The 15,055-nt window shown below is 43.9% G+C and overlaps 1 protein-coding gene across 1 annotated transcript in view; it reads right to left on the bottom strand.

The window, feature by feature from the left end:
* Nucleotides 1-15,055, bottom strand: part of LOC115192339 (transforming growth factor beta receptor type 3) — a 139,583-nt gene that overhangs the window by 55,474 nt on the left and 69,054 nt on the right. The window contains exon 4 of the mRNA XM_029750723.1: nt 7,507-7,644. Within this exon, the coding sequence (XP_029606583.1) occupies nt 7,507-7,644 (138 nt within the window). The remainder of the gene's footprint in view (nt 1-7,506; nt 7,645-15,055) is intronic.

The following is a 15,055-nucleotide window of genomic DNA, read 5'->3' as shown; positions in this document are numbered from 1 at the left end:
TATTATTCAAAGGGTTCCCAGATGCAGACAGTCAAAGAACCCTTTAAGGTTCTAGATAGCACCTTTTTTTCTAAGACTGTAGACGTCAAAGTAGTTCTACATCCATAGACATCAATGACTGTCACAAGGGATTGATTAACTCAATGAAACAATTGGGAGGAAAATTTTCATACAATACACAGTACAGTCATTTTTGTCGATTTTATAGTCCCTACTGTCATAGCACGTACGCTACTCCTTGCCTTGAGCGTATCATCCAGTTCTCCCTGAGCAGAGAAGAGGAGGACCTGTCTGGACACAGGACTGAACGTGCAGAGAGAGAGAGGGCCTAATCCCTGAACACATACATTCATGTTGTTTATTCGTCCTCTTCTCACAAACAGAACCAGACAGACAACCTAGATTAGTCCTGGGCTCATTTCACTGTATGACCTCATATCTAACGCAACCAAGCAGGGGGGCTGAACGTCTGTTTGGCCTCTTTCTGTCTGTCTGTCTGGAATCAGCTCAGGTTTGCACTCAATAGCCATGGAACTTTGCAAAGCCAAGAGTTTACCTCATTCTACCTAACTGGGAATGGAACTAATAGAGCTAATCTCCAATGAGATGTTCTTGGGCAGTTCAAAGTCAAAGAAGAGGGGGTGCTTGGGTGGAACCAGGGATGGACCTCTAGTTTGGGAAATTTTCTTAAAGCCCGCTCTGAAAAATACCAACCTGGGGCTAGCGGACTAGCCTAACTTCGTTCCATGGGTGTAAGACAATGAGAAGGGTGTCTGCTGCTCTCCACTTCATGTCTGTTGAAAAGCAACATCAGCTTTGACATCAGCCAGTCTCAACTGTTCAGCCGATTGCACTGAACATGCAATGGGATACAATGAAATATTACGCCTGACTTTTCAAAAGAGATAGCTGCTGCCATAATTAGTCGGCATTAGTCTAAATGTTCCAAAGTCGACAGTTCCTAACAGCCATAGAGAGCGAAGCCTCCTCACTCTAAGATTGGTCCCTTCCTTCCCTCCCCAAGTATAAAACCCAACAATAACATGTGCCTGCTGCCCAGTACCCTTTACGGTCCGTGGCTTTTTAAAAGCATATGCCTGTGGTTGGTTTCCTGGCTTCTCTGCCTGTGTGTGTGTGTGTGAACGTCTACATATTATTGCCATATGTGCTGCTCGGGTGAGGGGAGAGAAGAGACGCCGTGCCAAATTATATCAATTATCAGAGTGTTGCAATCCTCCAACTCTCTCGCTAAGCAACACCCAGAGTACAACCGGAGAAAACACCATCTCTGTCTGGAGAAGACGAGGTGTTCCAAACAGTGGGAGACAGGGAGGGAGGCCTCAGGGACAGAGAGAGGATGTGAGATAATAGGAACGTGCCCTAATGCAGTGATGTTATGAATGTGATAAATGCTTTTTCTGTGGGTGATTTGATCTGCTCTCTCTATATTGGCTCCAGAGAGCTAATCAAGCTGCTGGCGTGTGTGTGTGTGTGTGTGTGTGTGTGTGTGTGTGTGTGTGTGTGTGTGTGTGTGTGTGTGTGTGTGTGTGTGTGTGTGTGTGTGTGTGTGTGTATATGAGAGAGCGAGAGAGAGAGAGAACTGGCAGGGAGAGGTGTTGCGTAGAAAACAACACCATCTGTCTATGCACCCCGGCAGAACGTTTCTGTAGATCTGTCTCTGAAGAAAAAACAATATTGGGCTGGCCATGGTTCCATTTAACGAGCACAGAGAACGAAAGAGGGAGCGAGAGAAAGAGAGAGACAGAGTGAGAGAGAGCGAGAGAGAGGGTGAAACGGAGCGAGAGAAAGAAAGAAAAGTAGAGAGAGACCAAAAGGAGAGAGAGAAAGAAAGAAAGAATCACACCAAATCCAAATAATGCAATAAAAGAAAGAAACGAGAGAAAAGGATAAAGACTTGGCAAACACAGAAAGAGCAACAAATTCCAACAGCTAAACTTTACAGTGTTGGTCCATCAAAAGGCGAGAGAGAACAAAGATGTGTTTCAGATCAAACAATAAGGCACGATAACCCTTTAAAACATAGAGGCTGCGTCTCAAATGGCACTCTATTCTCTATGGGCCCTGGTCAAAAGTAGGGCACAACATAGGGAATATGGTGCCATTTGAGACGCAACCAGAGTCATAGAGCCAACTTTAATAAAGACACCTCTCTGGAGATGAGCCCTCCTAAGGATCCTAATTGTCTCCTGGTGAAATTACATTGGCTTGATTTGCTGTGTCCATCTCTCATTTCATGTTCGACTTCATGTTTTTTCATTACTCGGTACTTCTGATTGACAGGGAGAGCTGCGTAGCATGTTTTACAACAGAACGTCTGGATTTGAGGCCAAGGATTTGAAAACGCTGCAGGCAGGAGGGTCTAGCGGGCCAACAGCAACAGACAGTGTGCTCACCAGGCAGAGGAGAGCAGGGCTAAACTGAAGCAGTTCCAGGGCCCATATGTGTCCGTCTGTGGACCCTAGAACCGGGGTCCAGGAAACGTGTCCTTGCAGCGCTGATTCAGGGCAGATTCAGAGTTGATTCAGGGCCCATTAGCCCCAGGAAATAGTCAATCTAATGGGGGAACAGTGTAGAGGAGGTCTGGCTGTGTGGCTAGGAGGATCAGGGTCTGAGGTGGTAAGATCTAAAAACCATTACTATTCATTCTGTTACTCGACATACCCACCACACAACACCAGCTCCTCTCCAACTCTACAAGAGAGTTTACTCAAACGTGGCAGTTGGTGCGCAAGCTGAACTTGGCACTCTCTGTCTCACTAGCTCAGGCTTCACATACAGTCAACATACAGTACACATACAGTACACATGCCGTGCTCCAGACTGTAAAGAATACCACCAGTGAGAGTATAAGTGTGGTTCTGATCTGGTTACTATGTGTTGAGGAAGGTGCTGTGACATTTTGAATCCATGCAGATTTTGCAATTATACTGCAGTCTTCTTCTTCTGCAGGTCAGACTGTTTGACTCCGACACGTGTACTGCAGTTGGTCTGAGCAGAGCTACAGGCCAGGGATGCAGAGTGAAACACTGACTGAGTGTGAGAGGATTGGGTATTCGTCCATTCTCTCAGCAGCTCGTCCAGTCTCTCTGTCCAGCCAGTCAGTGTTTGGGTTCCATCATGGCGGCGTGTTAATGAGGCATCCCCGTGGAGCCAACCTGAACCTGAGGAGAGGAGCTGGCCTGACAGATGGGATGTAACAGGCAGCTCGTTCTGCTCACAGCCAGAGGGCACAGGGATGTCACTCAAACACACAACTCAACGCTAACCTTACTTTGCCATAGCTAAGGACCAGAGTGGCTCTTCACAGACAGACAGATAATCTGGTACATTCACCTCACTGTGAATGTGCCGGAATAGGACTTAGATATGACTCATAGGTTTCACGTGTCTACAGTATATACATAACTTGCTAGGCCAAAAAGATAATGTCATCTAAGCTATTTGGATGAAAAATCCAAAGTATGTTTATGTGTGTGTGTATATATATATATATATATATACATATACATATATATATATATATATATATATATATATATATATATATATATATATATATATATATATATATATAATATATTTTTTGCCAAGAGTGTGCAAAGCTGTCATCAAGGCAAAGGGTGGCTATTTGAAGAATCTCAAATATAACATATTTTGATTTGTTTAACACTTTTTTGGTTACTACATGATTCCATGTGTTATTTCATAGTTCTGATGTCTTCACTATTATTCTACAATGTAAAAAATTGTTTAAAAAAATTAAAAATAAACCTTGATTGAGTAGGTGTTCTAAAACTTTTGACTGGTAGTATATATAGTGGAAATATATAATATATATATATTATATAGTGGAAATACTTCCATGTAAGATTGAAAAAAGGGATGTAGCTCATTCAGATGAATTGGCATCCAGGCTGCTTACGTTTTCAGAGTTGTAAACTTGAATTCTACCTGCGGTTAGAGCCAGTCTTCTCTTGTGCGCATCCCAAATGGCACCCTACTCCTATATAGTGCGGGCTCTGGTCAAAAGTCGTGCACTATATAGGGATAGGGTGCCATTGGGGATGTCGACTCAGAGGGAGCCATTAGCAGGTCAACAGTGTAGTAAATGCCTCCTCATCAGACATATAAAACATTATGAACACCTGCTCTTTCCATGACATAGACTGACCAGGTGAATCCAGGTGAAAGCTATGATCCGTTACTGATGTCACTTGTTAAATCCACTTCAATCAGTGTAGATGAAGGGGAGGAGACAGGTTAAAGAAGGATTTTTAAGCCTTGAGATAATTGAGACATGGACTGTGTATGTGTGCCATTCAGAGGGTGAATGGGCAAGACAAAATATTTAAGTGCCTTTGAACGGTGTATGGTAGTAGGTGCCAGGTGCACCGGTTTGTGTCAGGAACTGCAACACTGCTGGGTTTTTCACGCTCAACAGCTTCCTGTGTGTATCAAGAATGGTCCACCACCCAAATTACATCTAGCAAACTTGACACAACTGTGGGAAGCATTGGAGTCAACATGGGCCAGTATCCCTGTGGAACCTTTGACACCTTTTAAAGTCCATGCCCTGACGAATTGAGGCTGTTCTGAGGGCAAAAAGTGGCGGGGGGTACAACTGAATATTAGGAAGGTGTTCTTAATGTTTTGTAAACTCAGTGTATATATATGATACTGTAAATCTTATGAGTGTACATTTAAGTATCCCTGAACAGTAAAACTGTCACCAGGGAGGAGTCCTATCCCTCCCCCTTGACAGTGGGAAAGCAGGCACAGGGCCCCATGTCAGATCCAACGTCTAACAACATTAGTTACACTACAGAATAAGGTCGGCTAGCCTAGTACTGTACTGTAGGCTGTGGGATGGGCCTCATGGCTGTTGTCAGCTCTTATATGTCTGATGAGGAGGCATTTACTACACTGTTGACCTGCTAATGGCTCCCTCTGAGACGACATCCCCAATGGCACCCTATCCCTATATAGTGCACGACTTTTGACCAGAGCCTGCACTATATAGGAGTAGGGTGCCATTTGGGATGCGCACAAGAGAAGACTGGCTCTAACCGCAGGTAGAATTCAAGTTTACAACTCTGAAAACGTAAGCAGCCTGGATGCCAATTCATCTGAATGAGCTACATCCCTTTTTTTCAATCTTACATGGAAGCATTTCCACTTAGTACAGGAAATAACTGGAATTGAGTTCTCATGTCACACTGTTTGATGTATTCACTAGGGGTGTCACAGTGAAACCTGAGTCTGTGGTTAAGACAGGAACAGACTGAGGCTGGGGTTGGGTCTGTTTTAGACCTGGGTTCAAGTACTATTTGAAATATTTCAAATTCTTTAAGTGCCTGTATTAGCCTGCCTGGAGAGCCAGATGCGCGGGGTTTGAAGTGTGCAACTTATCTATTGGTTCCATTGCGCCAGGTAACTCAATCAATCCCAGCGGATGTTTTTGGAATGATGTCAAATAGTATTTGAACCCAGGTCTGGTCTGTAATATGGCTCTAATGATTTATCTGCTCAAGGCAATATGCTGGGAAACAGAAGGTGGATGGATGTTAGCACATCAGCTAGCTACCTTCACATAACCACAGTAATCCTACTCAACACAGAGGTGATGACGGAGACCTCTTCTTTTTGCCGACAGAGACCAAGGTCTTCCCACCGCCGAAGTCTCTGAGAAATGTGGACGTGTGTGTGTGTGTGTGTGTGTGTGTACGTGCATGCGTGTGTATGAGTGTCTGTGTTAAACATTGTATGGACTCTGGTTTTCATGGTGGATGTTTTGCATGCGATGAGAACACGTCACCGCCACATATGGAAATAATATGAATTAGTGCCTGATGTCGCAGTCTTGTGGAACGCTATGGTGTTAACAATGATTCTTTCAGAAGAACCACGAGCTACATGAACGTTTTCACAGCATATATGGCAAGGGAGGAGTGGAGGAGTGTACAGATCCAGCCAGGCTTACAGTGTAGAGCAGCATGGTTGAGTTAAGCCACGTAAGGCCTCTTGCTCTAACTTCTCTGTGATTGTCTCATGTGATACGGTGGCTTACCCCCATTTTCTCATTAAGTCTCACAGTGAGAGAGAGCGAGAGAGAGAGAAGCCCTCTGGTCTCCTCTGGTATCATTACTAAATATGGCTAGCTGTCCAGGGGGCCTGCTGGGGCCTGCTGCCTCCCAATACTCCTTCAAGAAACCTCCATGTTCCCCTCCCCATCGGGGTGTGTGTGTGTGACGCCCTGGATGATTTGTACCGCTGCCCAGCCATCAACAAGATTGCTTGGATGGAGTTAGGGAGGGAGGGAGGGGGAGGAGGGGGGGGGGGGAAAGAAGGGAGGGAGGGAAGTAAGGGGAGGGTGGGAGGGAACAGCCCTTTACTGTTTAAAAGCCAGATTAAAAAACAATGTTGTTAGGGACTCCAGTGCCAACAGAGCTGATGTCACCGACCCACTTTATCTTCTAGTATAAATACGCTTCATCCCCGACTGTGTCAGAGGGTTTCCGGCCAGCACACAACTCTCTACGTGACACTGGATGAGCGTAGCATAATGTAGCCTGGTGTGACAATGACCGTAGGAATTGGCAAGACAGCACTTAAACAGATCTGGGAACAGGCTAAGCAAAACTATAGCCTATCATCTGGCATGTAAACAAGAGTTCACCAATCACTTGAGGGTTGATAGCAACGAAGTCCTAAAGCAGTGGTGTGTTAGCCATTAAAGTGGTGTATGTCTGTCACTGATTATTAGGGTTTACAACAGGAGGAAGTGGAAAGGGTGTGTGTCTGCACAGTGTAAGGAAGAGCCTGTATCCATGGGTAAACCACTGATGCACATTACACATTAACTACTGCCATACAGACATTAACGTCTCACCACAGGGCATGTGGGAGAGTGTGTGTGTGTGTCTGTATGTGTGGTTGGTTTTTGTTGTCCATAGACTGGGGTTGTTGTTGTCCACAGACTGTGTGTAACACATGATAAATCTGTAACCAACGGCTAAGAGCTCTTCTCGTCTAGACCATAACGTAGCACAGGTTTCCTCTGCAAAAGAATTGCTTCCTTAACGTCTCACGGAGAAAAGTGGACGACGCCTGAATGTTAATAAAGAATGGTATGAGGAAATAAATACATGGAAGTAAGTGGACTAAGAGAGAGAGATTGGAAATGGACCTAATGGAGTGGGACAGAGAGAGAGAGCGAGAGAGACAGAGAGACAGAGGGTGAGAGAGAGAGAGAGAGAGAGAGAGAGAGAGAGAGAGAGAGAGAGAGAGAGAGATTGACAGAGAGGGTAAGAGAGAAAGTGACAGAGAGAGTGAGAGGGTGAGAGAGAGAAATAGAATGACATAGGGTGAGAGAGCGAGAGAAAGAGTGAGAGAGAGAAGGAGCAAGAGAGAGAGCGAGCGAGTGAAAGAAAGAGCGAGCGAGCGAGAGAGAGATTGGAAGGGGAACTTAGTTCAATCTTGACTTACATGGAAGGTGTGTTTGATGCCCAGGGCTAGTTTCTCTGTCCTGATGTCCCAGACCACAGGCTGGGGGGAGTTTAGCACAAACACCAGGGGTTTCTGGTGCACCAGTAGGGACTGGATGGGCTTCAGGTGCAGCTCCACCTGGGAACAGGACGACAGCAGGAGAGGGTTAGAGGACATTAGGTAACACTTTATATGAAGGGTACCTACAGTACATAAGGACTTAATGACATTCAAACCCCATGATTGATTGATTGATGATATGGGGTAAAAGTCGTAGAGTTAAAGGACAGAAATCCCAGAAGAACACGTATTTTCAATGGGGTCCTCGGGGTAGGAGAAAGCAGGACATACAGTGCATTCGGGAAGTATTCTGACGCCTTCCCTTTCTCAACATTTTGTTACGTTACAGCCTTATTCTTAAATTGATTACATTCATTTTTTTACTCATCAAGCTACACACAATACCCCATAATGACAAAGCGCATACTGGTTTTGAGAAAAAACAGAAATACCTTATTTACATAAGTATTCAGACCCTTTGCTATGAGACTCGAAATTGAGCTCAGGTGCATCCTGTTTCCATTGATCATCCTTGAGATGTTTCCACAACTTGATTTGAGTCCACCTGTGGTCAATTCAACTGATTGAACACAGTGGCCTCCATCATTCTTAAATGGAATAAGTTTGGAACCACCAAGACTCTTCCTAGAGCTGGCCGCTTGGCCAAACTGAGCAATTGGGGGAGAAGGGCCTTGGTCAGGGAGGTGACCAAGAACCTGATGGTCACTCTGACAGAGTTTCAGAGTTCCTCTGTGGAGATGGGAGAACCTTACAGAAGGACAAGGACAACCATCTCTGCAGCACTCCACCAATCAGGCCTTTGTGGTAGAGTGGCCAGACGGAAGCCACTCCTCAGTAAAAGGCACATAACAGCCTGCTTGGAGTTTGCCAAAAGGCACCTAAAGGAATCTCAGACCATGAGAAACAAGATTCTCTGGTCTGCTGAAACCAAGCCTGAATGCCAAGCGTCACATCTGGAGGAAACCTGGCACCATCCCTATGGTGAAGCATGGTGGTGGCAGCATCATGCTGTGGGGATGTTTTTCAGCAGCAGGGACTGGGAGACTAGTCAGGATTGAGGCAAAGATGAACGGAGCAAAGTACAGAGAGATCCTTGATGAAAACCTGCTCCAGAGCACTCAGGACCTCCGACTGGGGCGAAGGTTCACCTTCCAACAGGACAACGACCCTTAGCACACAGCCAAGACAATGCAGAAGTGCCTTTCGGACAAGTCTCGAACCTGATCGAACATCTCTGGAGAGACCTGAAAATTGCTCTGCAGCAATGCTCCCCATCCAACTTGACAGAGCTTGTAGCGTCATACTCAAGGCTGTAATCGCTGCCAAAGATGCTTCAACAAAGTACTGAGTAAAGGGTCTGAATACTTACGTAAATGTGCCATTTTTTCCCCCATATACATTTGCAAAAAATTCTAAAAACCTGTTTTTGCATTGTCATCATGGGATATTGTGTGTAGATTGATGAAGGACAAAAAGTATTCAATACATTTTAGAATAAGGCTGTAACGTAACAAAATGTGGAAAAAGTCAAGGGGTCTGAATACTTTCCAAATGCACTGTAGCACATTCATAAGCAGTACATAAGCATGTCATAAACACGTATGTCAAAAACAGCAACTTGATAAATGCAGGAATAGTGACATTACTGTGCCATTTACAAATTATATCAACTTGCGGTTGTTGTCATTAGCATTTCTATGATTGGAGCCATTTCCACCAGGTGTGGGAGCAACACAGCATAACACTGCGAAACACAGAAATTAGGAACCGGAACCTTTACAGAGCTAAGGGGAGGAACCCACAGTATAAAATGTACGAGTCAGCGTAGGGTCAACTACAGTGCATTAAAACCACCAGCCCCTTTCATTTCACACAGCTGCTTCACTCGGCAAATAGCAGAGCTTGTTCTTTACTGCGGCTATTTTTGTGGTATCAATGTTATCAAAACATTGCAGACCACTCTGTTGACTGTTCCTGCACAATTACAGAGCTATAATGTTACGGATTGTTGTCTTTTTATTTTTTTTGTTTATATACACTAACTGTACTGATAATCTCAATGAGCCGGGGAAGGCAGTAACTCAGCTCTAATATGTGGTCTCTCTCTGGACGCTGCTATCTGAACGCTCACACACTAGAGGCTTTGTTAGGAGCGCTGAGGATTTTTTTCTCTCCGATCGACGGAGCAAGCCTCTGTTACCCACAACACCACAGAGTGGAGCTATGAGCGAGCTATGTCTTCCCTTCTCCTTGACGTGTGTGTGTGTGCGTGAGCTACGGCTTCAGCTATGGCTTCCAGACCGTCATTAAATTGTATTCTCGCCGTCTGTCAGTGACGGGGAGAGGAGAAATCCAGTGAACTCCCACTGTTGGGACGTGTGTTGTTGCCCTGCACTGCTGGCCCAGGCTGGGCCCTCAAGACCAAATCTAGCCTGGTGATTTAGAGGCCTGAAGGCCTCACTGAAACCAGACCCTGCTTTGGACATGTTAAAATTCAGCCCCCCATCAGCTGTTTGATAAATAGGCCACAACTTTATCACAATCAATGTTTTATGAGCTAAGCTCCACTATCAGATTGGAAGAGGTGTTCTGTTACCTGGGAGTTAACCTTTTACTGCAGTGGGATAAATCATGGTAACACAGAGTGTTTATTGGTAGTCTTAAATAAATCTACTTTGAAACAAAATTATACACCTGACACACATGGTTATGGCCTTAAAAAAAAGAAGACACCTGTACCATGTCAGATAAAGAGTTGAAATGTATTACATTGAGTTTGCATCCCAATATTACACTTTATACACATCACAGAAGACTGAAATATAACAAAACGGTTTGCCATAGAAACACCAGGTTTTCAGCATTTAAAATAAATATATGTATATTAATTATAAAATTATGAAAAATATTAATAACATTCCACCCATGAGGCCACTAGAGGGTGATTTGGTCATTTGACTGCAGAAAAGGTGTATTGTTCGCAGACCAAAGCGTCAAACTTGGACTTCATTAGCCAATACAGAAAGACAGAGAGAAACTTCCGGCGCATAGGCATCGGCTTAATCTACCGACCAATCATTTTACCCTAACCCTGTTTTCCACGCCTCACAGTTATGTGAGACACAAAAACGGATTGATGATAAATACTTTACAGAGTAGGTCACTCCCACAAAATTATATGGTCACTCCCACTCAGGCCAACTTTGAATCGTTCATATCCCAGGCTTACAGGTACAGTTGAAGTCGGAAGTTTACATACACTTAGGCTGGAATAAAACTTGTTTTTAAACCACTCCATAGATTTCTTGTTAACGAACTATAGTTTTGGCAAGTTTGTTAGGACATCAACTTTGTGCATGACACAAGTAATTTTCCCAACAATTGTTTACAGACAGATTATTTCACTTATAATTCACTGTATCACAATTCCAGTGGGTCAGAAGTTTACATACACTAAGTTGACTATGCCTTTAAACAGCTTGGAAAATTCCAGAAAATGGTGTAATGGCTTTAGAAGCTTCTGATAGGCTAATTAACATAATTTGAGTCAATTGGAGGTGTACGTGTGGATGTATTTTAAGGCCTACCATCAAACTCAGTGCCTCTTTACTTGGAGACCTCCACAAGTCTGGTTCATCCTTGGGAGCAATTTCCAAACGCCTGAAGGTACCACGTTCATCTGTACAAACAATAGTACGCAAGTATAAACACCATGGGACCACGCAGCCGTCACACCGCTCAGGAAGGAGACGCGCTCTGTCTCCTAGAGATGAATGTACTTTTGTACGAAAAGTGCAAATCAATCCCAGAACAACAGCAAAGGACCTTGTGAAGATGCTGGAGGAAACAGGTACAAAAGTATTTATATCCACAGTAAAACGAGTCCTATATCGACATAACCCGAAAGGCCTCTCACCAAGGAAGAGGCCACTGCTACAAAACTTCCATAAAAAAGCCAGACTATGGATTGCAACTGCACATGGGGACAAAGATCGTACTTTTTGGAGAAATGTCCTCTGGTCTGATGAAACAAAAATAGAGCTGTTTGGCCATAATGACCATTGTCATGTTTTGAGGAAAAAGGGGGAGGCTTGCAAGCCAAAGAACACCATCCCAACTGTGAAGCACAGGTGTGGCAGCATCATGTTGTGGGGGTGCTTTGCTGCAGGAGGGACTGGTGCACTTCACAAAATAGATGGCATATTGAAAATGGAAAATGATGTGGATATATTGAAGCAACATCTCAAGACATCAGTCAGGAAGTTAAAGATTGGTTGCAAATGGGTCTTCCAAATGGACAATGACCTCAAGCATACTTCCAAAGTTGGGGCAATTAAGGACAACAAAGCCAAGGTATTGGAGTGGCCATTACAAAGCCCTGACCTCAATTGTGGGAAGGACTGAAAAAGTGTGTGCGAGCAAGGATAACTACAAATCTGTCTCAGTTACAGCAGCTCTGTCAGAAGGAATGGGCCAAAATGTACCCAACTTATTGTGGGAAGCTTCTGGAAGGCTACCCGAAACATTTGACCCAAGTTAAACAATTTAAAGGCAATGCTACCAAATACTAATTGAGTGTATGTAAACTTCTGACCCACTGGGAATGTGATGAAAGAAATAAAAGCTGAAATAAATCATTCTCTCTACTATTATTCTGACATTTCACATTCTTAAAATAAAGTGGTGATCCTAACTGACCTAAGACAGGGAATTTTTACTAGGATTAAATGTCAGGAATTGTGAAAACCTGAGATTAAATGTATTTGGCTAAGGTGTACAGTGGGGGAAAAAAGTATTTGATCCCCTGCTGATTTTGTACGTTTGCCCACTTACAAAGAAATTATCAGTCTATAATTTTAATAGCAGGTTTATTTGAACAGTGAGAGACAGAATAACAACAAAAAAATCCAGAAAACCGCATGTCAAAAATGTTATAAAATGATTTGCATTTTAATGAGGGAAATAAGTATTTGACCCCTCTGCAAAACATGACTTAGTACTTGGTGGGAAAACCCTTGTTGGCAATCACAGAGGTCAGACGTTTCTTGTAGTTGGCCACCAGGTTTGCACACATCTCAGGAGGGATTTTGTCCCACTCCTCTTTGCAGATCTTCTCCAAGTCATTAAGGCTTCGAGGCTGACGTTTGGCAACTCGGACCTCAAACTCCCTCCACAGATTTTCTATGGGATTAAGGTCTGGAGACGGGCTAGGCCACTCCAGGACCTTAATGTGCTTCTTCTTGAGCCACTCCTTTGTTGCCTTGGCCGTGTGTTTTGGGTCATTGTCATGCTGGAATACCCATCCACGACCCATTTTCAATGCCCTGGCTGAGGGAAGGAGGTTCTCACCCAAGATTTGAAGGTACATGGCCCCGTCCATCGTCCCTTTGATGCGGTGAAGTTGTCCTGTCCCCTTAGCAGAAAAACACCCCCAAAGCATAATGTTTCCACCTCCATGTTTGACGGTGGAGATGGTGTTCTTGGGGTCATAGGCAGCATTCCTCCTCCTCCAAACACGGCGAGTTGTGTTGATGTCAAAGAGCTCCATTTTGGTCTCATCTGACCACAACACTTTCCCCAGTTGTCCTCTGAGTCATTCAGATGTTCATTGGCAAACTTCAGACGGGCATGTATATGTATTCTTGAGCAGGGGGACCTTGCGGGCGCTGCAGGATTTCAGTCCTTCACGGCGTAGTGTGTTACCAATTGTTTTCTTGGTGACTATGGTCCCAGCTGCTTTGAGATCATTGACAAGATCCTCCCATGTAGTTCTGGGCTGATTCCTCACCATTCTCATGATCATTGCAACTCCACGAGGTGAGATCTTGCATGGAGCCCCAGGCCGAGGGATATTGACAGATCTTTTGTGTTTCTTCCATTTGCGAATAATCGCACCAAATGTTGTCACCTTCTCACCAAGCTGCTTGGCGATGCTCTTGTAGCCCATTCCAGCCTTATGTAGGTCTACAATCTTGTCCCTGACATCCTTGGAGAGCTCTTTGGTCTTGGCCATGGTGGAGAGTTTGGAATCTGATTGATTGATTGCTTCTGTGGACAGGTGTCTTTTTTACAGGTAACAAGCTGTGGTTAGGAGCACTCCCTTTAAGAGTGTGCTCCTAATCTCAGCTCGTTACCTGTATAAAAGACACCTGGGAGACAGAAATCTTTCTGATTGAGAGGGGGGTCAAATACTTATTTCCCTCATTAAAATGCAAATCAATTTATAACATTTTTGACATGCGTTTTTCTGGATATTTTTGTTGTTATTCTGTCTCTCACTGTTCAAATAAACCTACCATTAAAATTATAGACTGATCCTTTCTTTGTCGGTGGGAAAACCTACAAAATCAGCAGGGGATCAAATAATTTCCCCCCCACTGTATATAAACATCTGACTTCAACTGTATATGCGCTGTGCAAGGTTACCTGGGCGTCACAGGACGTTGGTGTCACCTTCATTGGGGAGGATGGGCTCGTGGTAATGGCTGAAGCGGAATTAGTGGAATGATATCAAATAGATCAAACACATCGTTTCCATGCGTTTGATGCCATTCTTTTAACTCCGGTCCAGACATTATTATGAGCCATCCTCCCTTCGGCAGCCTCCACTGTTTGGGGTAAATACACTCTGAAGTTATCCAATGGATACCTGTTCAAGTGACATACAGTACATATCTAGTTTTGAGGGATACTGATACAGGGGAAAAGGAGGGGGAGAGAACTATAGTTTAACTTGTCAGTTTGTTAAACCTTCTTTCACTTCATCTCTCTCTCTCTCTCTCTCTCTCCTTTATCTCTCTCCGTTTCGTTCCGTCTAGCTTTAACTTTATTCCCAGGCTAATCATATTAAGCTCTTCCTGTGTGTGAATGGACAGAGTTTGTAAATCACCCACAAGGAGTTCTGTCAGTGTCATATTATTAACATTTACTGGTCATAAATCAATCCTAACTCAATCAGTTAAGGCAGGTTCAGATGTCAAAAAGAGGGAAGACTTCTTGTGTTTTAAGTGGTAACTGGCAACAGCACATTTCAAATCACAGTACAGGGAGTGTCAACGATGAACACATGAATGCGCATTGTGTCTGGGAGTTTCATGATATTTCAGTTGTATACCAGAGCCAAGAAACTATTCAGAGCATGTACGCACAAACAAGTTGTTTGTTCACGGCTCAGCATAGTTCAAACCTCAGATACTTATCTTCTGAAGAAAACCTTTTGCCATGTTTATGTGGTCTGTTACATTAACGGATAGGCTCTTAAGATGTAATGGTTGATATATTCCAAGGTTAACCACAGTTAAACATAAACAATGATTAAATTCTTCAGACTCTGTTATGATGCAGACAACGTCTTTAAAGTTTCCGGTAAATCGCTTAAGCAGAACTGTTAGCTCAGACAACAGGAACTCCATTGAACCAGACCAAACTACAGCATTGGACAGACAGAAAGTTATTCAGTTGCATCAAT

The sequence above is a fragment of the Salmo trutta genome, chromosome 4, assembly GCF_901001165.1.
Source record: "Salmo trutta chromosome 4, fSalTru1.1, whole genome shotgun sequence".
Lineage (NCBI taxonomy): Eukaryota > Metazoa > Chordata > Actinopteri > Salmoniformes > Salmonidae > Salmo > Salmo trutta.
The sequence above is the reverse complement of the archived record's forward strand: the minus strand, read 5'-3'. Positions and strand labels throughout refer to the sequence as shown.